The 26,677-nt window shown below is 63.7% G+C and overlaps 1 protein-coding gene across 1 annotated transcript in view; it reads right to left on the bottom strand.

Annotated features, from left to right (window-relative positions):
* Window positions 1–26,677, bottom strand: part of DNAH17 (dynein axonemal heavy chain 17) — a 90,140-nt gene that overhangs the window by 22,205 nt on the left and 41,258 nt on the right. Inside the window, exons 33-59 of the mRNA XM_044247322.1 lie at window positions 26,541–26,672; window positions 26,152–26,312; window positions 25,729–25,885; window positions 24,462–24,566; window positions 22,331–22,488; window positions 21,774–21,912; window positions 21,449–21,676; window positions 20,951–21,088; window positions 19,811–19,943; window positions 19,598–19,725; window positions 18,708–18,856; window positions 15,859–16,141; window positions 15,595–15,768; window positions 15,156–15,363; window positions 14,482–14,647; window positions 12,713–12,815; window positions 11,869–12,016; window positions 11,398–11,489; window positions 10,253–10,414; window positions 9,605–9,769; window positions 9,229–9,420; window positions 6,389–6,655; window positions 5,276–5,437; window positions 3,656–3,889; window positions 2,597–2,761; window positions 1,506–1,601; window positions 1,114–1,331 (exon numbers count right to left, since the gene is read on the bottom strand). Of these exons, the coding sequence (XP_044103257.1) occupies window positions 1,114–1,331; window positions 1,506–1,601; window positions 2,597–2,761; window positions 3,656–3,889; window positions 5,276–5,437; window positions 6,389–6,655; window positions 9,229–9,420; window positions 9,605–9,769; window positions 10,253–10,414; window positions 11,398–11,489; window positions 11,869–12,016; window positions 12,713–12,815; window positions 14,482–14,647; window positions 15,156–15,363; window positions 15,595–15,768; window positions 15,859–16,141; window positions 18,708–18,856; window positions 19,598–19,725; window positions 19,811–19,943; window positions 20,951–21,088; window positions 21,449–21,676; window positions 21,774–21,912; window positions 22,331–22,488; window positions 24,462–24,566; window positions 25,729–25,885; window positions 26,152–26,312; window positions 26,541–26,672 (4,463 nt within the window). The remainder of the gene's footprint in view (window positions 1–1,113; window positions 1,332–1,505; window positions 1,602–2,596; window positions 2,762–3,655; window positions 3,890–5,275; window positions 5,438–6,388; window positions 6,656–9,228; window positions 9,421–9,604; window positions 9,770–10,252; window positions 10,415–11,397; window positions 11,490–11,868; window positions 12,017–12,712; window positions 12,816–14,481; window positions 14,648–15,155; window positions 15,364–15,594; window positions 15,769–15,858; window positions 16,142–18,707; window positions 18,857–19,597; window positions 19,726–19,810; window positions 19,944–20,950; window positions 21,089–21,448; window positions 21,677–21,773; window positions 21,913–22,330; window positions 22,489–24,461; window positions 24,567–25,728; window positions 25,886–26,151; window positions 26,313–26,540; window positions 26,673–26,677) is intronic.

Genomic DNA, 26,677 nt, shown 5'->3' with positions numbered 1-26,677 from the left:
GCCTCTGCTCCCCCGGGTGCCACGGCCCCGGTGTGCCGAGGAAATAAGCCTAGAGACGTGCTTTCGATCCTCTGGAAACCAGTATTTTAAAAAATGACAGCAGTGTCGTGAAGCCCAGCAAACCGTGCTGTCTGCAGAAAGAACTTGTAATGAGTGATTCTTGTAACGAGACAGGGACTTGCAGGGCTCTGAGGTCGGGTCGGGAGCGCGGCCCATCACCTCCTCCCTCTGCTTTGCGTCACACTTGCTTTAGGTGGATGTCAGAACGGGTTTGCCTCTTTCAACACGTGTCAGACCCGTGGGGGTGGCTGTCCAGGAGCCGGCAGGGTCCACCGTGCAGGCAACATTGTTCTCGTCCCCCAGGTGAGCCAGACGCTGGCCCGACAGTCACGGTGTACACGCGGTGCCGTTTCAGCTGTGTAGAGACCCACCCAGCCAGGAGGCCCCTCGGCGGGAGGCCTCGGGACCTTTGTCTAGTCTTGTCCCATGTCCACCCGCAGCAGCCCCGCCCACCGGCTGCCCGAGTCCCTCCGGACATGGTGCGCTCACGGTGACAGCAACGGAAGGAAGAAACCACGCCCGACGGAGCCTGGGCCAGCAGGCGCTCACGGCCCGTGTGTGTGCATGCGTGTGTGTCCACAGCACTGTGTGAGTGCCGGCGTGTGTGTGCGTCATGTGAGCCCCTGTGCACAACTGCCCTTCCCTCGGGGGGCCCTGGTGGCCTGTCCTGTGCGCCCGTGGGCCCGCACCTCCTGGCGTCCTAATGGCTGCGTGTGGGGTTGCTGGATGCTCCCCTGTGCCCTACGGGGAAGGGGCTGCCTGCCCTGATCCTTCGGGTGGGGGATGCGGGGGGCAAAGAGGTGCCCGGGGAACTGGGGCCACGCTTCACCTGGACACCCGGACTCTGGGGCAGCCAGAGCTCCCCAGGCTGCCGCCACCTGCCATCTCTGGGGTCCCACCTTGCTCCCCTGCCTGCGCCGGTGAGCACCGGCTGCCCTTGGGAACAGGCCGCCGGCTGGTGTGGGTGGGGACCGCGCAGAACCTGGATGCCCCGCGCTCCTGGCAGAGCCAGCAGCCAGCTGAAGCCAGCGCTGCGGCCTGGCCCAGACTCACTTAAATGCCTTCAGGCAGGCCTCGGGGATGTGCTCTTTGTCGAACTTCTTCAGGGAGTCCAGGAAGGTGTCCACTTTGCCCATCATGATTTTCGCGGCTTTCCAGCTCTTGTCCTTGGGGATCTTGCCCCCGGGCGCCGTCAGGATCATGACGGCGGCTGTGACGTTGACCACGGCGTCCGGCGGGGACCCGAAGGACTTCAGCTCTGTCAGGTTGTTCTGGAAACAACAGGCGGCCGCTGAGAGGGGATGTAGCCCTGCATGCTGGGCCCCGGGCCCCCTGGTGACTGCGGGAAGCTACAGCCACGTGCCCAGACTCCACAGTGTTCTCCCTCGCCCCCCGCCACCCCCCCGTCGTGGGCCCGTCCCATTTCTTTCTTTTCTGGTCCTCACCTTATTCAGAGTGTCGAGAGCTTCCTGCGCGGCCAGCAGGGCTGGCTCCGCCTTGGCCAGGTCTGTTTCACAAGCCTTTTGTTTCTCTGTGACGTTCTGGAAGGAAGCCATGCGGGAAAGATCAGCGCGGGGTGGGCAAGTGTGTGTGCACGTGTGCGTGTGCGTGTACTGGAACCCTCGGCGGCGGCGATGGAGCATCGGTGGGAGAGAGGAGGGTGGCCTCCCCCTGCCCCCCCCCCAGAAGCCCGGGCATGGAGGCGTGACCCCCGTGACGGAGCAGGGCTGGGCTCTGTGCTCCCCTTCCTGCCTGCACGGGGCCTGCCCCCTGCCTTCCTGCTCCCTGCCCCCTGCACTCAGGCTGGAAGAAGCTGTGCCGGGGCCGCAGCCTTGGGATTCTGGAACGGGAACTGGTGCTTACGGGCCCCAGCTTCTGGGATTGGAGGGAAGACCCGGGGCCACGTGGGCCCCGGGCCATCGGCTCTGAGGCCTTCATTGTGCAATCTGTCCGAAAATGGACCATTTCGGAGGTAGAGCTCCCTCTCCCTGGTAGGAAGTGAGGGCATCTTTGTGTGTGCCCTCCTTGGGTCCCAAAGGACCCTCTGAGCCTCTGAGCCCCATGCACAGAGCCGTTGGTTCTGTCAGGAAGAAGAGCTTCAGTGATGGCGGCCTTGCTGGGCTCGGAGGAGGGAGGACAGAAGGGACAGGGTCTCTGCAAAGCACCGTGTGAATGGTCCGTCCAGCCCCCGACTCTAAGGACAGTTTGGGGCACGACTGCAGGAACGGGCCCAGAAGGTGTGGGACTCAGGCCAGCTTCTTCCCTGGAGTCCCCCCTAGCCCCCGAGGGGAGGCACTTCTGGAAGCAGGGGTTGGAGAGAGACGGGCACCCAGATGTGAACAGCTGCGTGCGGCCTCAGAGGCCGCAGAGGTCACAGTCTGGGCGTGGACGTGGGTCCCGGCTCAGATCCCGCCTCTGCCTGCTGCTGGCCGGCTGCCGACCGCCCTGGGCCCGGAGGCGGTGCCGGGCGCCCAGTGGGGGAGGCCGGGCCGGCAGAGCCGTGCCGCTGCGCTGGCGGCCGGGCTTGTGGGCGCACCTTGTTGATGACCTCCACCTTGGCCTCCTCCTCGTCGGCGATGGCTTTCTCTTTGCTCACTTTCTCGGTTTCCACGCCCACCACGTGGATCAGCTTGTCGGCGTTCTCGTTCTTCTGCTTGAGTTCGGCCTCCTGGATCGCCAGCGTGGCTTTTAAATCATCCACCTGGGGGAGGGACACCAAGAGACGGCGGGCGTGGGCCCCGGCAGCCACGCACAGGCCGATGGGGCGGCACCGAAAGCTTGCATGGCCATGCCAGGTCGGAGGGAGTGCAGGTAAGGAGGGACAGCGTGGGCTATGCCGCCCCATTCTTGATGGTTTTTCCCGCAAGGACGCCCCTCAGTCGCCATAACAGGACTGTGTCTGGAAGGTTCATCTGGGGGCAAGCAGCAGCCTGCTTGGCTGGGCTTCTCCCTGGTCCTTTCCGCGAGAGCTATCTGGGCAGGAGTGCTCCTGCTGGGCCCCTCCAAGCTCCGTCTTCCTGGGACACCCCCTACCGTCCTCCCCACTGCACGCCCCCAGGGGTGGCCTTGACCCTTGCCACGCTGCCTGCGGCAGGGGCACGCTGGCCTGGCTGTGGTTCATGGGCTCAGTCTCTCTGGGGGCAGAGCCGGGGCAGGCCCAGCTATGTGGGGTCACACCTGGGCAGGGGCATGGGGTGGGGGGGCTGTTTTGCAGGCTCCCTTGGGGACACCAACAGTGGGCAGGGATGGTGATGGGGCCGGGGCTGCACGAGGGAGAGCTCCTAAAGCCAGGAAGAAACTGGGTGGCAAAAGCCTTTCCACCAGGGCACCACAGCGTGCAAGGCGTCTGGGAGTGAGTGCGTGGTCACGGACACTCTTGACCCGATACACAGATCCCCCTGGACTTGGGCCCCTACGTAAAAATACCCAGCACGATGACGTCAGCATTGCCAAAGCGCGGTGAACCCGTTTTCTATAGTGAAGCCCACGTGTTCTCTGTGGTTTGGGAATGGCACTTTCTCCAAGGCGGGAGTCCGGTTTCTCTCCCTTGGGGGGAGGTTCTGGGACCTGCCGGCGGTGCCCCTGCTGTCCCTACCTGGGACGCGGTGCTCTGCAGCTTCATCAGGCCGTTCTCCAGCCTCTCGATCCTGGCCACCAGCTCCGTTCTCTTCTTGGCCAGCAGGTTCTGGTACAGTTTGATCTGCTCCAGGAAGGTTTTGGGTGTGGTGTAGTTGTAGCGCCTCTCCGTGGCCAGGTACGCCTTGGACATCTCGTTGACCGTCGTGTGCACGTAGGCCATGAAGAGGCTGATGGAGGCCTTGACTTCTGGCTGCAAAGGAGAGACGGGCCGTTCGTTCCCTGTTGCCTGGTGGGAGCGACCCCACTCCTGCTGGTAGGGGGGGTGTGGGGGAGGAGGCTGCTGGGCACCGCGATTCAGTAAGGCGGGGTTTCCCTCCCTCGCCGGGACCTCGCTAAACCAAGACAGCAGTGCCCGCAGAGGCAGCCCGGGGCGCTGGTGACCGTGCTCCAGCCCGTGCCTGGCTAAGCGCCAGGGACAAGACACGGCGTTATTCCTGTGATCGTCTCTCCCTGACTCACCCGCTTGCGACCCTGGGGAAGCGCAGGGCCAGACAGCACATTCGAGCCACCCAGCCCCCAGCAAGCGTTTATGCGCGGGGTCATCTGGGCTGCCCCACCTGCCTGCGGGCTGTGTCCCAGGAACTGTCCAAGTGACACCAACCGTAACTGGAGTTGCGTTGGGGACGTGTTCTTCCAGCGCCTGCCTCTTCTTGGGCATCGACCCTGTGGCCCTGCCTGGTGCCAGCGGTGAGGCCATGCCCTGATCTTAGAAGGCCGCTGTCTTGGGAGCTGGACACCCACGTCCGTGCCCACGCCCCGCCCCCGGTGAAACGTGGGAATGGCAGTGTTCCCAGGAACGGCCCATCCCGAACGTGGGCACTCCAGCCATGGCAAGCATGGGGTTTTACCCTCCTCTACAACTAGGGGGAAACATTCATTTCGGGTTTATTTTATCCTACTTCATAACCGATACGTGTTCACAGTCAGTAAAACGCGATAACCAAGTCTGAGGTATCGCGGGACTGCTCGTCCGTCCCTTGGGCTGGCTCAGAGTTTACCGACCATCTGCAGGCCGGCGAAGAGCTCCAGCAGCGAACGGGGGCACCACCTTCCGACGGAAGAAATCCCTGGTACCCATCATCCTTGTCCCCCCTGTAACGGGGGCAGGACGCAGGGGATGGGGGTGCCCGAGCGGAGCCGGGTTGGAGCCCGCGGCAGGAGGATGTTGGTGCTCCCAGCAGCCCTAGTCAGGGGCTGTGTTTGAAGCCTGCCGTGCTCCGTCTGTTGGGACACGGTGTCGGCCTTCCTGACACGGCTGGGATGGGGCTGGGCAGTGGCCGCGGGGGCGGGGCACCCGCCTGGCCACACCAAGCAGCTTGTCTTTGTTTACAGTTTTGTTCACTGTGTGTTATTCAGCATTAGCTGTGATTTTTCAGTATTGCATTCAGGCATCACTGGTCTTGGTTCCCGAGGTCACAGCTGCCCCTCCCCCTCCTACGTTTTGCACTGGTCCGGCTCACCTTCCCCTGGGCCCTGGAGGCAGAGGGGGTGGGGTCCGGCAGACCCTCCGGTCCCCATCCCTCCTCTCCCCTGGGGAACCCCAGCACTGAGCACGGAGGCCAGCAGAGTGACTCACCTGAATGCCCTCGGTTTCCTTGAGGAAGCGCGCGCTCACGGACACCAGGGCGTCTTCCGGCCACTCGTGGAACCAGTCGATGGCCGTGCAGTTGACGACGGCAGGGAATTTCCTTGCCCGCACGCGCAGGACGGAGCCCACGGGGGAGAAACACAGGATCACCTGGAGGCGGGACACAGAGGAGCTGCTCCTGAGGACGCGAGGACCGTGGTGCTGGGGGCCAGGCTCCCTTGGGCACGGAGCTCCCTCGGGAGTGCGCCCCGGCTCTGGGTTTCCGTGGCAACCGGTGAATGTTCCACTGACTCCATGGCCCTCGCGAGGCACGGGGGAGTGCAGGGGGCGCCAAGCCTTCTGACACGGGCCCCGCAGCGGGCGGAGAGAGAGGCAGGGGAAGGACGGAGTGGGCAGACGAGGCCCGAGGACAGGGAGGGGTACCGTCCCCTCAGCAGGGCCGGTTCCCAGGGACACAGAGCCTCCTCCAGGCCCCCAAGATGGGGACTCATCCCTGGGGCCCCGGCGTCCCTTTGTGCCGGCCAGGTCATAGCCTCGGCCACACGGGCCCCTCCGTGTCCTGCAGCCCCTTTATCCCGGGTGGCAAAGCCGGCTCGCTGGAGGCGGCCTTTCCACGGACGAAGGGCCAGGCCCCGGAGGAGGAGCCGGGCACAGGGCGTACCCATCAGGGTCTCCTTCAGCCCCTGAACCGTAGCCACCAGCAGGACTGTGTAACCCAGACAGGGGAGCTGGAGAGGAAACCTGCTTTGTTTGCATCGAGCCGGGGTGATGGTAGCCAGCAGGTTCTAGAAGAGCTATGGGGGGTGGACCCTCCCAGGGGCAGCACCATCGGTCGGGGGCAGCTGCGCCTACCGGACCCTGATGAGAAGGGAGAAAAGGACCCAGAGTGCCCTCAGTCTGATGGGGGTACCGGTGGGGTGCCTGAAGGGGTAGGTGGACCCAGTTCCCCTGAGAAGGTGGGCCTGCTCATCTACTCAACCTCCTGTGTGCGGGGCGTGCGTGTACAAACACTTCTGACAGCCCACGGCCCGGAGGACGGACGCGAGCCCCACACTGGGCCCGGGGACGGTCCCCGGACGCCGTGAGGACGGGGACTCCTACCTTAAGCTGCTTGCGCACTTTCTCGATGAAGAATTTCCAGCACGTCTCCCGCGTGTCGGTCATGCCGAGGGCCTTCACCTGCGGCCGCATGGAGGAGATGATGTTCTCCACCTCGTCCTCCGCGAACAGCCCCGGGATCTCCCCCGAGGCCAGCAGGTCATTGATCAGCACCAGGAACTGCTCCTCGGCCACCTGTGAGTCTGTCATCAGGAACACGGAGGGGACGTTCTTCACCGCCGCCTTCACGTACTGCCCGCTCAGGTCGACCTGGACCCAAACAGGACACGGTCACAGCGGTAAGTCGTGCGTCAGGTCCGTTTCACCACCAAGAAAGAAGGAAAGACACACAAAACCTCGGAGACCCTAAAGGAGGTCTCTGCTCCGAGCAGTCCCTACGAGAGGCCTGTCCTGTCCCTAGTAGGATTGAAAGCAGCAGCTCATGGACGGTTGCGCGGTCGTGCGGGAGGATACGGGGTACATGAAGGAGAGCAGCAGGAAGGGAAGAAGAGAAGCACGCACACAGCGGCTCGGAGAGTGGCTGTTCTCCAGGACACACCCGCGCACGCAGGACGCACCCGCGCACACGCGCCGCTCTCAGGTTTGCACGCAGAACCTGTGCGGGGCCTGACGACGTGCTCTCCGGGAAGTCTGGTTTTCCGTAAGCCCCGTGGGCCATGTTTGTTTTCCCCTTGCCCAGCCCCGTAGTCCCACCTTCCTAGGCTGTGGGCCGTCCGGTGTCTCTACCTACCCCCTCCCAGCGCCTCCCAACCCCACAACATGTCCTTCCTTTCCCCCCGACTCCTTAGACACCCCCGTATGCGGAGCCGCGTTCGTGACCCTCATTCCTCCTGGCGCTTGTGACCCGGCGGCCCTCGGCTCCCAGCGCGGTCCTGTCCCATCCTCGTTTCCTGCCGGGCGGGGCTGGAGGGGACGCCACCCTGCCGGTCACCGTCAGCTCGGCTGCAGCGGCCGGGTCCCTTCCCCACTCCCCACAGCACCTGCTTGAGAAGGAAGAGGTCAGGGGTCACCGGCATCTGGGCGAGTCTGGGGTTGGCAGTGATGGGGTGGGGCACGAGCTCCTGTTTCTGGCCAGGAGGTCCCCAGAGCTGCTTATTAGAAGGGGGCAAGTGCAGGGTGCAGGGCCCCCAGCCAAGCCTGCCTCCCACTCCCTCCTGCGCAGGCAGAGCCCTCAGGCCACCCCTAGACTCCAGCCTCTCCCAGCCCTCACTATACTCTCCCGTCCCAGCCTTCATGGGCTCACTGGGTTTTTCCACTTCTCCCTACTGGTCCTCAAACCGCCCTCCACTTGGTTCTGGGATCTCCCAGGTCCTGGTCCTCTCTGCTCAACCACGTGACGGCCCCTCGTTTCCTGGGGACCAAGTCCCCGATGTTCCCCGCCGCTCGCAGGGTCCCTCGAGGGCGGTTCCTGACCCCTTCCTGCTGCATCCCTAACCTCCAGCGGGCGCCCACGGTGTGTGCGGTGGACTGGATACCAAGGTCACGCCCCTGACAGCGCCATGCAAGGCCCGCCGGCCCACCCTGCCTGCCTCCTTCCTTCTGAGCCCACACCCGCTGCTCCATCAAGGACAGGGAACCGTTAGCACAAAACGGCTCCGTGGGGTACTGAGGTCAGGCCTCGGCGTGGCTATTCTATGAGCAGAATAATACCGCTCAGACTCAACAATGCTCACCACCGGCCCTAGAGTGACGAGCCGGGAACAGCATCTGCGCAGGGACAGAGCATAGGGCCGGACGCAGTGGTAACAGTAGCCCAACACCATCTGGTTAGTAGACGAGAAACTTCCCAGCCGAGAAAACCCCGTGAGACGACACAGCCCAGGTGTAAGGATCCTGGTTGGCCTTGAGTGCCCTCGGGATACCAGCGAGAATGATGCTGGTCGGCCAAGCGGGCCGATCCCGGCCAGGAGAACCCCCACGTAGCGAGACCTTTCCCTTAAGGCAGGGACTTAAAAAACGCATTGGCTAGTCCTGTGTTAGGAAGAGCAGAATCCTCTGGGCACGATGACACCCGGAGACAGATGCCAGTCTGGAGGCTGTGGTCCCCGGCCCAGCCCACCGGGGTTGCCGGCAGGCTGTCATCCCCCCTGTCCTTCCCGGGACCTCCGCCAGCAGACCACCTCCTCTGCAGAGGACCCGGGACGCTGTGCTCTGGTGGGGCTCCAGATCCCCCCGCCGAACCTGCCCGCCCACGATGGGGACGGTCCCGCCGACTCTGGCACCGTCCTGGCCCGCAGCAGTGGCCCGGGCCCTGATGCAGAGAGACGGGCCCGTGGAATGTGGTCGAATCAATCCCCGTTCCAATCTGAAAAGCTACGGTGATTTGTTCTGGGCTAATCATGTTTGACGAGCACACAGTTCCCTGACAGAGCAAATTTTCGGGAAAGAAAATCAATAAAAAGCTTTGGCAGCATACCTTGGGGACGGGAGACCTGTTTACGCTAATGTTTATTTAATTAATTCAAAAAGCAGCCTTCCCGAATCCAAGTTTGTCGTTAGAGATGCAGTAACAGCCCTGAATTACTTAATCTGGCCAACGGGGCATGGCACGGAACCGCCCCGGGACCGGGGGCAGGAACCGGGGCCTTCGCTTTCGTCTGGGCTGCCTCTGCAGACTTGCACCCAGCAGGAACGGACGCCACGCGTGCCCTCACCTTTGCCACCTGGGCGTGGGCACCGGCCAACGTGTGTCCTGGCCCTTCTTTTGTACGAGGACCCCGCGGTGATGTGCACTTTCTGTGCGCGGGATGCAGGAGTGGTGAGATTTCTGCGCCCCTCCCCGCCCCCCAGCCAGGGACAGCTTGTCGAAAGCCGCGGCTCACCTTGAGGTCTGGGATCCCGTAGCCCTTCTTGAGCGTGATCTGGAAGACCTCCAGCGCGCTGATGTAGGCGGCCAGGCGCGAGAGGCTCTGCTTGCCGCTGCCGCCCACGCCCACCAGCAGGGCGTTCCCGCGGGGCAGCTCCAGGATCCGGCTGATCCGGCAGATGTGAGCCACTGCGTCTTCGAACAGCACCTGCGGGGGCCAGAGAGAAGCCTTGGCTGCCCTCCTGCGGCACAGACCCTCCTCCCAGCCCGGGCCAGGCTGGCGGCGAGTCACGCAGCCCCAGAGCGCCAGGAAGGTGCGCCTAATGAGACAGGACGGGAGACCCGGGTCCCGCCCGGCCCGTCGCCGGGGCTGTCCGCTCAGCACTGCTCACCAAGTTCATGGCTGCGTTGACTTCGTTGTAACTGTCCAGGACCTCTACCAGGAGCTTGTTCAGATGAGCCACGTTGGTTACCGGGAGGTATTTGGGCTCACCGATCCCGTGAGAAAAGTGGCAGAAGAGATTTGGTTTGGCAAAAAGGAGCTCGTCGCCAAGATCCTAGAGATAAGCGGGAGGCGCACCTGTTGCTGGCCGCCACGGGCACGCAGCTTCTTAGTGGCAGCCCCGGCGCACTTTGGGCCCAGGATGCTGGGGCAAGTCTTCATGGCCCCAAGCCACTGGAGGTCGGGCTCTGCTACCAGCAGTCCCAGGTGGGATGGTCCTGTGCCCATCGCATCAGGAGGAAGATAGGAATCTGCCAAGAGAGCCCGGGACACACCCGCAGAGCACACGGACCCACCCAGCCCTTTCTCTACCCCAGATGGACAGATGGAGGCCATCACATCCTCACCTCCTGAGGAGTCAGTCCTTGCTCCCTCAGACCTACACTCACGTGACAGTCATTTCTTGGGACCCAGTGTGGACCTTCCCATCCTCACGTGGGAGCCCTTCCAAGAGGCCTGGCCTTATCGTTGACCCCAGGTCCTCTGTCCTCTGGGAGCCTCTCTGGGCTCATCAGAGGGACTTGGTGGCTTGACTCACATCAAAGAACTTCTTGGTGGATGCGATGGTGACCCTGCGCAGTGTTTCCTGGTCTTTCTCGTCAACCATTTTGTCTCCGTACACTCTCTCAGCTTCATGCAGCCAGAGGCGGACCAGGTCGAGCGGTGTTCTCAGGATCTCCAGGGTAGAGAACAAGATTCCCTGCCCCAGACACGGGTGGTCAGCGACTTTAGCTGCGCTACGAAGGCCAGCCAAGGGCTGTTCAAGAGGTGGCCGCTTGCCCAGACAGCGATCTGTCAAGCCAAGGAAGCCACCGCTGGCCAAGCCCATGCACATCCTGGAGGCTGGAGGGTGTGTTGTGGGGAGGGGCGTGGGGGCGGGGGTTCTCATGAGAGAGAACCAAGGGATTCCTTCTCTAAAGGGGAGGATAGTGGAGAAGGGACAAGGGAGTGTGACCACAGCAGGAAGCCAGACTCAATGGGTTCCAAGCTGGGGCTCTGCAGCAAGCCTGCCCATGTCCAGTCCTGGCGCAGCCTTTACTGAGCAAGTGCCCCGGACACATTCAGTGCGTTCTTATGGAGGCTCTGCCATTTTCCAGGCCCTCTCTGGGGCTCTGGGCTCACAGCAACAAGGGAGGCCCTGCCTTCATGGATCCCAGATTCTAGTGGGAGATGCAAGTAGGCAAGGGTAGTTATGCACTGGGACGTGGGCTGTGGGTGACATAACCCGGGGCAGTGAGACAGCAGAGGGATGAGGAGGGGCCTCTAGCGGGCATGACATTTGAGGTGAGCATGCCCTAACCTCCTGGAGTCTTAGACCCCCCTTCTGTAACATGGGGGTGTAGGAGCATGTGACATGTATTTTGGAGGAGAATATGGGTGAATAAGTGGCCAAACCTGGTGCCTGGCTCAGACTAAACAGTCTGTAAGTAAGAGAAAACATCATGACTGTCACCGCCACCATCACTGTCACCATCAAAGCCACCACCACCGTCACCATCATCGCGGCCACCACCGTCCCCATCGTCACCATCACCGTCGTCATCACCATGGCCATCACCGCCGTCACTGCTGCGGTGATGTCATCAGCGCACACATCACTTTGCTTTCCCTGCCCAGAGCGGCGGAGGAGGAGAGCCCCTGTGGATCAGGGATGTGGCCCTAACAGGGCTCTGAGAGCCGTACCTGGAAAATATTGGAGAGGTCCCGGAGGTTGAAGACGTAGTGAAACTTGATGGCCGTGGGAAGGAATGTTGCCGCGACTTTCTGGTGCAGGGCTGTTACAGGAGAGAGATACGTCGATCCTTAGGGGCTCTGAATGGCCTCAGGAAGTACAGAGCTCGGGGTGCGGTCCCAAGAGCAAATGTACGATGGAGTAGCGACAAGTCGAGGAAGGGATCTGCGCAGCTGACTCGGGGGGAGGTTTGCTGCTCTGCTGACGTGTACCTCCTTTTGGAGTGCTGAATTTCCTACCCCCCGCCTTCCCCTCAAGCACTCGGAGTTCACAAGATCTCCTGCTGAGACACAGCCTCGTTTAAAAGTATTGATTTGAAAGTATGAATAAAATATCGGCCGGGGGAGTGTGGGAAGAAGCCACGGGGCCCACAGAGCCGCCGGCTGTGTCCGCAGACAGGGGGCTGCGGCTGGCCAGCTTACCCAGGGCCGAGGCCACCAGCTGGCTGCTCATCCTCTGAACGGCCATGGGGACCGAGCGGAAGGCCAGGTGCTGGGCCAGGATCGTGCTGTAGATGGTGGTGAGGGCCTCCTGGCCCGGGAAGCTCACGGCAAACACGCAGAAGTGGCGCTGCCCGGAACAAGACAAGCCCCATCAGGCTGCCTGCGGGGTCTAGCCTGTGGCTGGGGCTGCCTTCTCGGGGGCCCCCGAGGGGCGTGTGGGTGTGGTCAGAACGGACAGGTGCCCTCCTTGTGCTAAAACCCCATCAAATATCGATTGTGTCCCAAACCGCCAGATCCACGCAGCACGCTCTTCGGCCACGTTCTGGCGGAGGCGAGGGCCTCTCAGGGCCCAGGCCTGGTGTTCTGTTCTCGGTCCCCGTCTGCCCCGTCTGCTTGATACGTTAGCGGGGAGGTCCTGCCGGGGGGGGGGGGCCCGCAGAGGTGATCCAGGATATCCTGTGAATTCTGAGTTTCAGAAGCACAACAAGTCATTGTTTTCAGGACCGGGGTGCCCCGGACACCGCACCAGACGGCTTACCCCGGCCGAGTGCTTGTTGTTGGCCTGAAATTCACAGTTGCCAAGACGCCCGGTCTTGCACTTGCTAACTCGGGCAGCCTTGTGGGGTCCGGCGGGGGGCGGGCTGGCTCCTGTCTCGCTGCCCCGGGAGCCCCCTGCCGCACGCCTGCCGCAAGGGGAAGGGGTTCTCCAGAGAGCGTCGGCCCGCAGCCCTGACAGCGCCCCGAATCAGTGCTTCTATTTTCTTGTCCCAAAGTGTACCTCCAGCCCCGGAGCGGCTGGCTAACCAGCGTGACCCCCGCCTACCTGGAGCCTGGGGTCGATGGTGAAGGAGCCGGAGGTGGGGTTCATGCAGGCCACGTACTGGCAGTTGTGGATGTCCTTCAGCGTCAGCTTCTGCCTGTCGTACCTGCGCGGGGGAGGCGGGAGCCGCGTCGAGCCGCCGGCCTGGGGGAGCCCTCCCCGAGCACCCCCGCCCGCCCCCGGTCATTTCTGGCACATCGCTTAGAGGTGCAACGGCCAATTTTGCTTCACGGTCTCAAGAAAAGTTTGAAATGGGAGGCATCGTAGTGGCTCAGGGTGCAGGTGTGAGGTCGGATCCCAGCTCCGCAGCTGTGCGGGGGGACCCTGGGCAAGGCGGCCACACCCCAGGCTTCTGGGTCACGGCAAGGAGCGACCGAGCTAATGCACCGAGACATACTTAGGACCCCTGAATAGGGCCGGTGCTCAGCAGATGTCTGCCCCATTGTCCTTACGTCCTGGGTGGCCGGGATCTTCACACAGGCCGGGTAGTTCCTTGATGGCACGTGCAGGGACTCAGAGGCATTTCAAGATCATAAAGCATTTTCCCTGCACTTCTGACCCATGGGGGTTCCCCGCATTGTGTGTTTTCTTCCGTTGGGAGCTGTTGCCTGTTCTCGTCCGCTCCTAGGAATTCCTTGCGCACTCTGGACGCCGGCCTACCGTCCGTCTCAGACACGGCAAGTCCTCTTCCCCGTTCCTCTGACCCCCGTTACGTTTGTGCGTGGGGGGACCTGTGAGCGTGTGTGAGTGAGGGGCCTCAGGTGGCTGGGCTGTCCCGAGCCTCAGGGGACATTGTCTTCGAGCGGGACCATCCCACACCACGTTCAGTGCCTGCCTGGGGCGGGACCCCTTCGTCTGGCTCGGTCACATCCCCTAGGGAGTGAGTCCCCCACATCCCTGCCCCTGCCTCACTGCTGACCTTCCCAGCGTCCTACTGTCCCTGAGCTCTGTGTGGTGGAATAGGACAAGGCAAGTGACGGGTGCAGGTGGCCTTGACCCTGTGAACCGCTCTCTGCCTCTAGTTCTTGGAAGCAAAGGGGTGGGATTCAGGCCTCTGTGGTCTCATTTCCAATGGGCGTTCTTGGGTTCCTTCAGTCCCCAAACCCCCAGGTTTGACTTGGGTCACTGGCCAGGTCATTAGGGGACCGTTGCGTCAAGACACATGTAGGTTAACCAAACTGAACGTTGTCCTGGTCTTTCCAACTGCAGCTGTGAACAGGCCATGCGTGGCTCTCTACTGCCCGTGGGAGAAGGCTTCTGGGCCAGCACGAGTCTTGAGGTCTGGCTGCAGGTGTCCCGAGCGTCCTCTCTCTCTGGCTCCACACTCCAGCCACGCTGGGTCCTCCTCGGGCCATGCTTCCTCCTCTGGGCCTCTGTGTGTGGCATCTGCTCTGCCCGGGATGCTGTCCCTCCAAAGTCCCTCCCACGGCCAGTCCTGACGTTGCCTTGAGCTCTTGGGAGCAGGGCAGCCTCCCCAGGCCAGTCTCTGTCCCCGCTGGGGGACTGCTCTGGGCCCGTGCTGGGGGGCTCCCTCAGAGCTCGCCCTGCCTGTCTGACTGCACCTCTTTGTCTCCTCTGCCAGATGGACCCTTGATGGGGAGGGACCCGTCTGTCCTCCCTCTGTGGGTGCCCTCGGCCATGGCTGCCAGCCCGGGGCCTAGCTGATGGGTGAAGCGGAGACCTGATACGCCCTCCAGCCCTGAGTGCCCCCCGCCCCCGTCGTCTGTGTCGTGGTCCTGCTCTCTGCCCGGGCCCCCTCCCCACCCACTCACCAGTGCCCGTGGTCCATGTGCTGCCGAATGAGTGTGTGGGGGGCCACCGTCCCGTACTTGTCAACCTCGGGCATGTTCATGTCATCGATGAAGTAGATCAGCTTCTTGGTGCCTGGGGGGCCATAGTTCCTCCCGGATTTCTTCTCCAGGGGCTTCTCAAGAACCCCTAGAGAAAGGATCCGATTGGCTATCACTGTCTCCCTGCTACATCCTGTTGGGAGGTCCTGTTGGGCCCAGGGTCCCCAGCACTGGAGGCCATGGCCGAGGGAGTGGCCCTGGAGGGGGGACCAGGGGGGCGAACCCTCGACTTCCATCACCCCCAGGAGCAAAGGAGCTGTGGGCGTGGAGGGGCCAAGGCCCAGGCGGCAGGAACCTTCCAGCTGGACAGCCTCGGGGCCACACCAGACCAGTTGTGCCAGAGGCTCCTGTGGGATCTTCCCTGGAGCTCCTACTCCCCCCTACTCTGTGGCTTGTGGCCAGCGGAGGGGCTGTGGCGAGGGAAGAGGACCCCGGCCAGTCCCTGTGTCTTTGGTGAGAAGGAGTCATGGGGAATGTGGAGGCCAGGGGTCAAGCCACGTGGGCAGAGCGTGATTGGGGGTGACCAGGCTGGGCTGTAGGGACCCACCGTGGGCCTTGCCCCCCGCCCTGCACCCCTGCTCCGGCCGCGCACCCACCCTGCAGCATGGCGGAGGTGGTGTAGAAGTTGAAGGGCACGGCCTGCACCAGGTAGTCGTCGGTGTTGAGGCTGTCCAGCTTGTCCCCCATCAGCACGGACTTGCCGGTGCCCGCGTTCCCCACCAGCATCAACGGCCACGACTTCTCCATGAGCAGGTCCATGAAGTAGCGGATTCGGATGGTCTCTGTGGTGTGCACCAGAGAGGCCTGGGGGTGGGGGGCGGGAGGACCGCAGGGGAAGGAGGAGCCGTGAGCCTCAGACACACGGTGCCTCCGATGTCCCCCTTCCAACTCACTGAGGGACCCGACCGGTTCGTTGCGTCTCCGGTTTACGCAGGAGGTCCCGCTGTGGAAGCGTTTGCGTCGGGTCGCCCGTCACGAAGCAGGAGTCCTGCCCCGACGTCGACCGTCAACTGTCACCTGTCCGGGACAAGTTACCTGCAGTGGGACGTCCGGGTCCAGCTCAAAGGCAGGCACCTTGTCTGTCCACGGCAGGAACTTTTTCGTGTCCGGATCAATGTAGTAGTCGAAGATCGTCCCCTGCGAGGGGAGCTTGATCGTTTTGAATTCGTTGACCCACCATTTGCTGAACTCGACCCGATAATCCACAAGCTGTCGAAGAACGAGAACCAAACGGGGCCCAGCTCGGGGCGGCCGGGAACCTCTCGCGGGCGGTGGGCTCCCGCGCGGCCGGCTGCTCACCTGGTCCTGGAACATGGCCCCCCCGAACGCCCAGAAGCAGGCAAACACGAAGTAGAGCTCGTACAGCTCCTTGGGGGAGTCGGGCGGCGCGTTCTTCTCCGTGAGGAGGCACTCGAGCAGGTACAGGATCATCTGGGTGACCGTGATCTCGGGAATGGGCGTGATCTTCTTGAACCCGAGCCGCAGCTTGTCCAGGCACGTGGGCAGGTACTTGTCGAAGAGGATCATCAGGTTGGCCTTCTCCGACTGCACCTTGCGCCTCTCAATCCAGCTGCTCACCACCCTGGGGCAGACGGGGAGGCGCTGGGTGCTGGGACCACCCTGTTGGGTCTGCCCAGCCTCCCTCCCCTGGCCGAACACCCCTGGTGTCTCTGTGGGGTTCTGGTGCGCCTGCCTGGTGATGGCGCCCAATGTAGAGCTTATGAGAGCCTGACAAGTGTGTGGGGCTGGGGAGGATGGGCTCTTTTTCTGACATTCTAGCTATGGGGGTGCTGTAAGCTTAGAACAACTGGGAACCACCTTTGCTACCCCAAGTGAAGTCAATACTGAGAGCAGAGCTGGGCATGGGGGAAGAGAAAGGTCTCATGACATCATCTGGGTGGGAAGGGGAAGGAAGGGAGAGAAAGGGAGAGGAACAGGGACTTCATTACATCATCTGAATTCCTGGATCCAGCCATGCCTGAAACTGTCTTGGTGAACTGAGCCAGTTCTTTTTTTTTTTTTTTTTTTTTCTCTTTAGCTAGTTTGAGTTGAATTTGCCACATTGGGAGAGCCCAAACTAATGCAACAGGCAGTCCGTGAGCAACCACGTCGTACTGTCTAGTGCCCACCTGCCTCTGGAGTGGGCTCCCCAGAAGGGGCCCACCATAAGGGTGAGATCACAGACTCTGGGGCCTGCTGCCTGGGCCTGAGTCACTCCACTGCGGCCAGCAGTGGCTTGGGTGAGTTACTCAACACGCCATTTATAAGTGCGAAAGACAACAGTGACCCCCATTTCGAAGGACCACCTGGGCTGATATTTTAAAAGCCCGTAGAAGGGAGCCTGGCCCACCGTGAGGGCTGCACAAGTGCCTGCTGAAAGCATAAATAGGGTCTGGCTGCCTCATGGGCCAGCGAGCGTGTCTTTTCCAGGACGGCCCGAGCAGAAGCAGGAAGCTGGGGTCGGCACCCGCGGCCCCGAGGACAAGCCTCTCCGTGAGCGAGCTCCCGCCTCGGACGGCCCATCCTGACCGTGCTCGATCAGAACCGGGAACCGGGGCTAAAACCTCTGCCATGTTGCACCCAGCACGTCGCGTCCACAGGCAAAGCGCGGTGACCCCATGCCCGGACAGTTAGGACCCGACTCCGGAGAGGGCGGGTCTCCAGAACAGAGCCTGGCTGCGAGCCTGTGCGCACGCCGCCCCTGTATGTGCCCCCCTGCCTGAAGGTGTTCATGTCGAGTGAGAGACGTGACCTTGGTTTGAGTCATCTGCGCGCAGATGGGCACGCCGGCTCGGACGGGAAGTGCAGGCCCAGGGAGGCGCGCAGAGGCCCAGCCGGCCTGGCTCCTGCGCGGCCCCCAGAGGCAGCCTCGCTTCACTTCCCGCTCCGGGATGTGCCCCACAGTCTCCAGGCCTCCAGTCACTGCCGCCCCTGGGGGTGCTGCCTTTCTCCCGGGGGCCCCGGGCCGATCCCCTACCCTCTCCACTTCTCTCCTCCTCGTCCCCAAAGGCCTGCTCGCTTCTTCCCCTGGGGTCCCCAAGAGCTGCTCCTGGTGCAAGGCTTCCCTCCGTGCTCTCTCCTTCGGGCCCCACGGGGACCCTCCAAGAACCCCACGATCCCTCCTCCCTCCCTGTGTCCGCAGCTCCTGCCTCGCCTGCGCACCCCGAGAACCCTCCCGTGTGGGGTCGTGGGCAGAACGGCGGCTCCCAAAGGACAGGCCCACCGAGACCGGGAGACGTAACCTTGTTTGGAAAAGGGTCTTTGCAGACAGACGTAGTCAAGGTAAGGATCTCGAAAGGAGACTGTCCCGCATTAGGGTGGCCCCAGTCTGACGACTGTCCCTTCAAGAAGACGGGAAGAGGGAAAAGAAGAGGGAAAACCTCGAGAGACGGGAAAGTGGCCAAGCAGAGAAGGAAGCAAGAATCGGGGGAGCCCCCAGAAGCCAGGGGTAGCCCGGGACATGCTCTCCCTCGGGGCCTCTGGGAGGAACCAGCCCTGCCCACAGACTGTCGACTTCGGGTCCCCAGAATCAATGCCACATCTTCAGTTTCTTAAGATTTCAAACACTTCTCACACCTGCCCTTCTCCTCTGCCCCCAGGGGCCGCCCATGGTCCTGCACAGGCCACTGTCCTCGTCACACCAGAAAGGGTCTCTGTACAGCCCCGCAGGCCGGTCCGCGCCGGCCCCTTCCCACCCACAGCATCTTCAGGCTTCGCGCTCCATCCACGAACCCCTCACGGCTGCCCAGACCCCGCGACCTCCCGCTCTCGCCCCCCTGCACCCGCTGCCCCGTGCCCCCCACCCCGTTCAGGCTGGTTCTCGCCTGGCAGGCTCCCCGTAGTCTTCGTCCTCCTGGAAAACCCCCTTTCCCGCCAGGTGTCCGCCCGAACTCCGCCTCCTCTTGGACCCGGACCGCCCCTGCCCGCCCCAGGCTCCCGGCGTGTGGTCCCACGCGGTTGCCACCGTGCCTCCCGCCGCACAGTCCCCTGGCTGTCTCACACCCTCTGGCTGCCGGGACCCGATGCGCGGGGACCGCCGTGCGGTGTTCCCCGGGGCCACAGCGCAAGCCCGCACGGGTGACTCCGCAATGCCCCCAGCCCCGTCCTCCTCCGCCAGCTCGGAACGGGAAGACGACAACCCCACTCACGGGTTCCAGCCCAGATCTGCGGGGTTGATGTAAAGAATGCCGGCTCTGGAGACAGTGGCGGGGGTGGCCGTCCTCAGGTGGCTGATCTCGAACACCAGCCTCATGGTGCGGTTCAGGGGGATCCGCTCGTTGCTGGCCAGCGTGAGGACCTGGGAAGGGAGGCAGCCCGTGGGTTCCCAGGGGCGGACGTGCGTCGTCCGGATGGGTCGTCACATGGACATCTCCGAACGATGAGGAGGAAGGCTGGGACCCGTGCCCCTGTGCCTGCCACCAACCAGCACCCACCCCACCCCGGCCTGGCCTTCCCCAGGCATCCCTGACCCCAGTCCCTCGGCCACCCCCGCCCACCCCAGGACACCACTCCTGGGGGTGGTGCTGTGCAGGACATGGGCGCCGTGTCGGACGTCACTGGGATCTCGTTTGCTTTCTGCAACCACCGTCCCGCCCCTCGTGGGGAATCCTGAGCTCCCTCTTCCTGCCAACTGAGAATCACTTCCTCAAGCGCTTCTAGATCCTTCTGAAGACCGTTTCTGCCTTCCAAGGTATGAGATGTCCTGCCGCGTCCTGTCACAGGCCAGTTAAGCAAGAGTGTTCTCCGTACCTGCGCCCCTCCCCCACGCCGCTCCCCAACACGTCTCAGACGGGATGCACGGGGAGCTGTGTCCCACGAGGAACACGTCCGGTGACTGGGAACTTTCCCTCGTCGATGACCTATGCGGGGTTCCAGGCAAACCCTGACCCTTCTGATTCCAGTCTCGGGCAGGTTCTGTCCCTTGCGTGTAGTGGGTGGGACGTGCGACCCTTCCCATGAGCCCCCTGTCCTATCCCGGACCCCCAGACCATCGCTGCGGCTTTGGGGCTCAGCTCTGGAGTCCAGGAGCCCCTCCAACCTTGTTGTCGTCCATGACGGTGTTGAGAGACTCAATCCACATGGGGTCTATGTCCCCGTCCAGGACAATCCACTTGGGGCCGTCGTGGCTGATGTTGGCCAGGTCCCGCATTATGGTGGAGAAAAGGCCTGTGGGTGAGCAGGGCTGGTGTGAGTCTGGGACACCTGCTGGGGATCCTCCCTCACTCAGCCCACCCGGCCACAGCCCTGTCACCGTCTTTCCACTCCCTGGTGGCCGGGTTGATGATGCCGAACAGCTCGTCGCAGGTGACAGCCTTGGGGTCCAGGTCCACGGCCACCGGCCTCCTCTTCATGTTCTGATAGGTCTTGTTAAGAGACTTGAGGACCTGGGTGTGGGGGTGTGTTGGTCACCCGGGGCTCGGAGGCCACAGCTCCCACGCCCGCACCCGGGGAGGCCGCATCCCCGGCTCCCGAGGACGGTACGCGGCCTGAGCAGAAGCCCTGCTCTGGGTCTCTCTGCATCGCCGACACTCAGGTGAGTTTGGAGCCCCCGACGGACGGAGGCAGGTGCCCGGGGGAGGGGAGTGCGCGGCAACCGGCCGTCTGTGGACGGGGGAGCCCTGCGTGCCCTGAGACCAGGCTAAGATCAGGAAAAATTCACCGTAGTTCCCGGATGATAAGGGCGATCTGTGCCCACTGAGAAAACCTGAGGGGAAGGAAGCGACCCATGATTCCTCGAGTCGGAGGAACGGGTTTCTAAGGACACTGGAGACGGTTTCATGCGCACACGTGTGTGTACAGACCTGAGAATACAGACACACGGACATATTCCTTTTAGAAGATTGGGTTCATATAGTTTCTGCCTTTTAAAAAATGACATGCTATGAGCACCCCCGTGTTATTAGTCTTCGGAAATGATCTTGAATGAGACACCGTGTCCGTCCTGTGGGCTCCCAGCTCAACCCTGGCTGCCTTAGAATCTGCCGATGCCACAGCTCACAGGAGTAGTGGCCCCCCACCCTGCTTCTCCTCACGCCCAGGTAATGGCAGGGGACTGGGGACAGGAGGTGGGGGGGGCTGGCGTAGGGGGGACAGGTGGGGACAGGAGAGCAGGGGATCTGGTGCAGGGGGACAGGTGGGGACAGGAGGCTGGGGGGCTGACACGGGGGACAGGAGGGCGAGGTGGGGGGCTGGTCGTAGAGGGCCAGGTCGCTGCAGTCCAGGGGGAAGGAGCAGGAAGAGGGGAGAGCCCAGGAGGAGGGCCTCATTCCTGGGACCGGGGCCTTCTCCTCACCACCCCTGTTCCCGGGGTGCCGGCAGGTGACAGAGGCTAAGCCTCCAGCAGCTACAGGGCCTCCGGGGAGGGTGGGGGTGCGGACGGGCGTGGCCATACCTGAGATTTGCCGCTGCCCGCGTTCCCGATGACGAACACCGAGTGGCGCACTTGGAGCAGCTCCTCGAGCTGCACCACCTTCAGCACGAAGCTGTCCTCTGCCTGCAGCTTGAGCTCCACGACGCTCTGCTTGATGATCTGGGAGGGGCACGCGGGAGGGGCGCTGGGCACGGGCGCAAGGACCCGGTGGTCCTGCTGGGGGCGGGGGCGGTGCTTGTGGGAGACTCTGTGGGGAAGGGCCCGCGGCGTGGCTGTGTCGCGTCTGCGCGGGGGATGGGTTTGCCCGAAGCGCCCCCCGTCCCCAACGCTCCTCCCACCCCCCCCAGCATCCACAGAGGTGCCGGCCAGGGCTGGAAGGAGGTCCGTGGCTTCCCGGTGTTTCTCCCGGCAGGGGAGCCGCGCCGTGTGACTACCCCCAGCTCCCCGACGTGGCTGCCCGCCCGGGCCTGCCCCAGCCACCGAGGCGCCCATCTGACCCAAGGGCCCAGCAGCATCTACCTTTTCAAAATTCAGGTCCCGCTTCCGAGGCACGTCCAGGGCAGGGAAAAGGTCCCCGATGAGCCCCATGAACACGGGCAGGTCGTCGGTCACGATCTTGGGGATGTTGAAGTCCCTCAGCGCCCTCATGAGCACCTGGTCCTCGGCCCGGCTGGGGTCGCCCCTCTTCAGGGAGCCGGCCACCACCAGCACCGACTTGATGGCTCGCAAGCCCCAGTCGTAATGATCCTGGGGAGGGGGCTGGGTTAGGAACGTCGGAGCCCGCCTGCCACGGGGTGCGCCCCGAAGGCCCCTCCCCCACTGCCCTGCAGCCCCGGACACACACCTGCTTCGACAGGAGCTCTTTGCACAAGGTATAGAGCGTGATGAACTTCCTGGCCAGCAGGCGTGCGTCCAGGAAGCCCTCGGCCACCAGCATGATCTCACAGATCAGTTCAAAGTCGGGGACGACCATGGCGCAGGGTCTGGGGGAGATCAGCGGGGCCTGCCTCAGGCTTCTCCCCACCGTCCAGCCTCCCATCAGCTGGGCGCTCACCTCTGGGGCCAGGAAGCCCACAGCGTCAGGATTCCGAGGGCCTGGGGCCGGGCGTCCAGCACCCCTGCCCCTTGTCCCCTTCCCCTGCTCTCCTGTGCCCTCTCCCCTCTGCCTGGGCTGATGCCGGGCCCTACAGCTGCTCTACCAACTCCTCTCTGAACCCGGCTTCCCACGGGCACCGGCCCTCCGTCCCCAGGAAGGCCGAGCGCGAAGGTCGCTGGACACGCTCTAGGGAGGCCCCATTCACTAGACCCCCTGAACTCGGGAACCTCGGCCCCCCGGCCTCCCCGCCTCGCTCCCCGCTCGCTCTAGCTTAGGGCCCCCTCTGCTCTCCTCTGCGCACACACCTGAATAAGGCCTTTAGGTTCTCGGGCAGCTCAGTGCGTCCTGCGTACCCCGGGTTCATGGTGATGAAAATACCCACAGTGGGGATGAGGCTGATCATCTCTCCCAGGAAATTGAACGTTTTCTTCTTGGCCCGAATTGCATCTTGGACACATTTTACCTAAACAGTTGGCACAGAGTGTCGGTGTGGGGGTGACCGGCTTCCACGGGCCCCATCTTCACGGGCGTTGAAGCCTGTGGCCACATGTTTGCAAAGGACACTCCTGGTCTCGCTTCCTTTTTAGGTAAATTTTGAGACAATGTAGACTCCCACACAGTTTCAAGAACTAAGGCAGGGGGACACGCTCCTGGGCCCCCGTGTGCCCCTCCCCGGCGTTCCCCTGCCAGGAGCACCTTGCATGACCACGGGGCAGGGTCACAGCTGAGAGCTGGGCTCTGCCGGCCCCGCAAGGACCCCTCACGTCCCCTTCTGCAGTCACACCCACCTCCCCCTGCCCCCGCCCTCCCCGTGACCGCCCCCCCCCCCAACCACTGGTCTGCTCCAAATTCCTGACTCTGCTGGTTGGTGAGAGGAGTGTGCAGCACGTCATGGGGGCTGGGCTTCTGTGTCCCCCAGCAGAACGCAGCCCCTCCCCCAGCCCCGTGGCAGGATGGCCTCCCTGGGGGGTGGTGTCGCCGGCGGACTCCTTGGGAGCACCCCTCAGCAGCCAGCCGCGTGCCACACTGTCTGAGAACCTGGCACTGGTGGAATCCTAAATCTCCGGGCTCACTAGCCGAGGGTGTGGGGGGGGGGTTGGTGGTGGAGGGGGACCCTCTGCTCCTGCTGGACCCCTGCAAACCTGCGCGCCACCACTGGAGGGCGCCCGATGATCGAGGTTAAAAAACCCTCCAACCGCTGGCTTTGAATTCAGTGTCTCCACCTTCTCAGCCAAGCTCCTGCCCTGGGGCCTGGCCTCTTTCCCCGGGGGTCCTCGGGGTGCCAGGCTCCCCTGGGGCAGGGCTTGGTGGCTGGAGTGGGGGGGTACCCCTTGGCTTCTTCACTGCCTCCTCTCTGTGCAAAGCCTCTCCTAGCATCCTGGCCCGGTTCTTGGTGGTCACATGGTGGGGTCCCGTGGGGCTGTACCCGTGGGGGCCGGGGGACCCCGAGGCCACGGCCTTGGTTCCCTCTCTGCCTCCCTGGCCTCCAGCCCAGGGCTCGGGGACAGCTCTGTGGTGGGAAGCTAACGGTCTGGCGGTCGCTGGCCTCCCACAACGCGTCCAATCCTGCCCGTGAGCCTGTGTCCGCGAAACCGCCGTACAGGTCGGGAGGGGCCGAAATCACGGCCAAGCTCAGAGCTGGGAGTCCAGTGAGTCACCAGTTGTGGGTCCTGCGTGGCGGGGGCTGGTTTCAGCTTGGCCCCTCCTGCCCTGGTCTGCAGCCTCCCGGGTGGGTTGGGGGTGCCAGCTGTGGGGAGCTGGTCTCTGCTTCTCCGTCTACTGCGCCGGGGGGACAAAGGGTCCCAGCCCCTGCACTGGCCGCACCCCCGGGCCCTTGTGGAATATTCACGTGGATTCTGGACCTCGCGCTTGGTCTCGGCCCCCCTGAGCGGGCCCTGTGGCTCTCACCTCCAGTGCACATAGGATCCGAGGGTTCGTGTACAACCTGGGAACGTTCCTCCAGACGCGTGGGCCGTGCCGGCGCAGAGCTGTCCCCCGTCTGAGAACCCGGCTCCCACTGCCTCCCAGCCTCCCCGCCCCTCGTCCCCGAAGCTCTTGGGTGGATTTCCGCCCTCCCTTCCTTCTCCCCCCTCCTCCTCCCTGTCCTTCTCCGGGCGCCGCTGTCTAAGACATCCTTCGCGGACACCTGTAACCTCTGTCCTTATCCTCCGAGCACAATTAATTATACCTTCATGTGTCTCCGGTTACCCCTAGGCGGCCCCATCTGATTCTTCTGTGTGCCCACCGGGACTTCAGGCCCCTGAAGGACCGGGCTGGGGTCTCCCGCCTCCAGGCCACACCCCCCTGCATGGCACGGCGCACTGGGGACGGGCAAGGAGGCTCATAGGCCCGAGCGGAGTGTCTGGTGCGAGGGTTGGCAGGTGAGCTGACAAGCCCCAGCTCCGCCATGACCCGCAGACCGCGGGCAGGACGTACCTGCACAGCGATCACGGACAAGACCTCCACTGAGATCCGGTTAAACTCATCGAAGCAGCCCCACGCTCCGGTCTGAGCCAGGCCCTTGTAGATGTTTCCACAGGACTAGGAAGAGGGAGATGGGGGAGAGGTAGAGACTCAGGGCCGCCCAATCCTGCCAGGAGCCCCCCACCTGCCCCTTCCTCTGGGTCACAGTCCTGACCGAGGGTCAGGCCGGGGAGCTCCGGGGCCTGGGGGAGGCCAGCAGGCCAGCAGCCACTCCTCAGGAGGGGTCAGGTGTGGAGGGCTGGCTGCCAGCAAGAGCCCAGCCTTGCCCTGTAACCTCCCTGGGGTGGGCGCTTCCCTAGCCCCCACCTGGACGGCTCAGATAAGTGCAATTGTGTAAAATGTAGCCCTTGCAGTTTTTTTCTTGCACCCAAGGGAGGGGGCTTCTCTCTCAGATGGGAGGTGGGCGTGCATGTCAGATTTCCTTCTAGATGTTTGTGTCTCTCCAGGCCTCACTGGGTGATGAGGATTCTTCAGGTTCTCCATATGGGATTCTAGGTGAGTGTTAAATGCTCCTAGAATGCTTTTCTGAAATCCAGAGACCGGAGTGGTCTGTGGCCTTGACTGGGAGAGGGTAGCCTCAAGCTCAGGAGGGTTGGCCTTGGGGCTCAAATGTGGGTGGGGAGGGGAGAGGACTCCTGTGGGCCCAGGCTCCTGACGCCAGGCGCACCCCATCCCTCCCACAGAGGCGACCCTGCTGGGCCTCCAGGAGGCTCTGCTCTCCTGTGGGGCCCGTGGAGATCTGACAGCATGCTGCACAGTCTCCAGAGACTGCTGTCCCCTGGCTGTCCCCTGGCTCCCCTCCTCAGCCTGCCGGACTCACTTTTACCCCAAAGCCCCATGCTGAACCACAACAGAAGCACTCCCTCTGTTGGGAGGCCCCAGCTGCCTGGAGAGAGCTTGGAAGGGAGGCAGGGAGGAGGTGATATCCCAGGGTGGGACTTGGGGCCTGGGTTTGTTGACCCTAGGAGCCTCCTCTGGACATGTCTGCCACCCCCACAGGGCTCCACTGGCAGGGACGGGGCTGCTCAGCTGGACCTCAGGGCAGGGACCGCCAGCAGACCGAGAGCCCGGTGCCGCCTCCCCCGGTTCCGCCCACAGTGTCCAGGCACCTAGAATGCGTGTGGGGCCCAGGAGATGCGGTGTGTGGTCCCCAAGGGGCCCAGGAAATGCGGTGTGCGGTCCCCAAGGGGCCCCTGGCCCCTCCAGGCTTGGAGCCCACCTTGTAGTCCATCTGCTCCGAGCAGTTGAAGACGTACACCATGGTGCCCAGGGCCCTGCCCAGATCCTTGGTCGTCTCGGTCTTGCCGGTCCCGGCAGGGCCCGCGGGGGCCCCGCCCATGATCAGGTGGAGGGACTGGGTCAAGGTTATGTAGCATCTGCAACGGAGCACGCGCGTTGACCCCCGGCCGCCCCTTCCCCTTTCACGGTCGTAACAGCTCCCCGCGTCCAGGTGACACCCGCTCGGCTCCAGGGGGGCGCCCCCACGTTGCAGGCCCTCGGAGGGGTCGCGCAACTCCCCCGGAACCGCACAGCTCGCACGGGCGGCCCCCGAGGCGGGCTGGCTGGCCGGCCGGCCGGCGGGCGGCGGGGCTGCGTCCGGGCACGGCGCCCCCAGCCCTGCTGCGGCGGCGGGCGCGCCCACCTGTCCGTGAGCGGGGTGATGACCAGCCGCGGCGTGTTGCCAAGGTACTCGTAGGAGTACTGGATCTGGGCGTCGCAGATGTTGGCGAAGCAGTGCTGCTTCTCCTCGTCCCAGCGGTGCCGCAGCTGCGACTGCCAGGTGAAGGCCTGGGAGCTCTCCACCTGCGGGAGGAGCGGGGACGTGGGGGCCCGGCCCGCCCGGGGAGGCCCCCGCCCCTCCCCCAGGACGCTCGTCCACCCCAGGGCCGCCCCCAGCCGAGACCCGCGGAGGAGCGCCCCCTCCTACCGACGGCTCCTCTGACGGCTCCCCACTGAAGAGGCGCTAGCGGGGGCTGGAGCCCCCCAACACCAGACCCCGACCCAGCCCCGGCCCTTCCCCGGCTCCCGTGCCTTGGCCGTGATCATTTTGGCGACCACGTCCCGCGCGTGCACGTCGATGGTACAGATGGTCATGACCTTCGTCCTGTCGCCTGCGCTGAGGTTTCCGATGAGCAGGGTGATGAGTGCGTTCAGCTGGCTGATCTGCA

The sequence above is a fragment of the Neovison vison genome, chromosome 5, assembly GCF_020171115.1.
Source record: "Neovison vison isolate M4711 chromosome 5, ASM_NN_V1, whole genome shotgun sequence".
Classification (NCBI taxonomy): domain Eukaryota; kingdom Metazoa; phylum Chordata; class Mammalia; order Carnivora; family Mustelidae; genus Neogale; species Neogale vison.
This window is presented reverse-complemented; position numbering and strand designations above follow the sequence as displayed.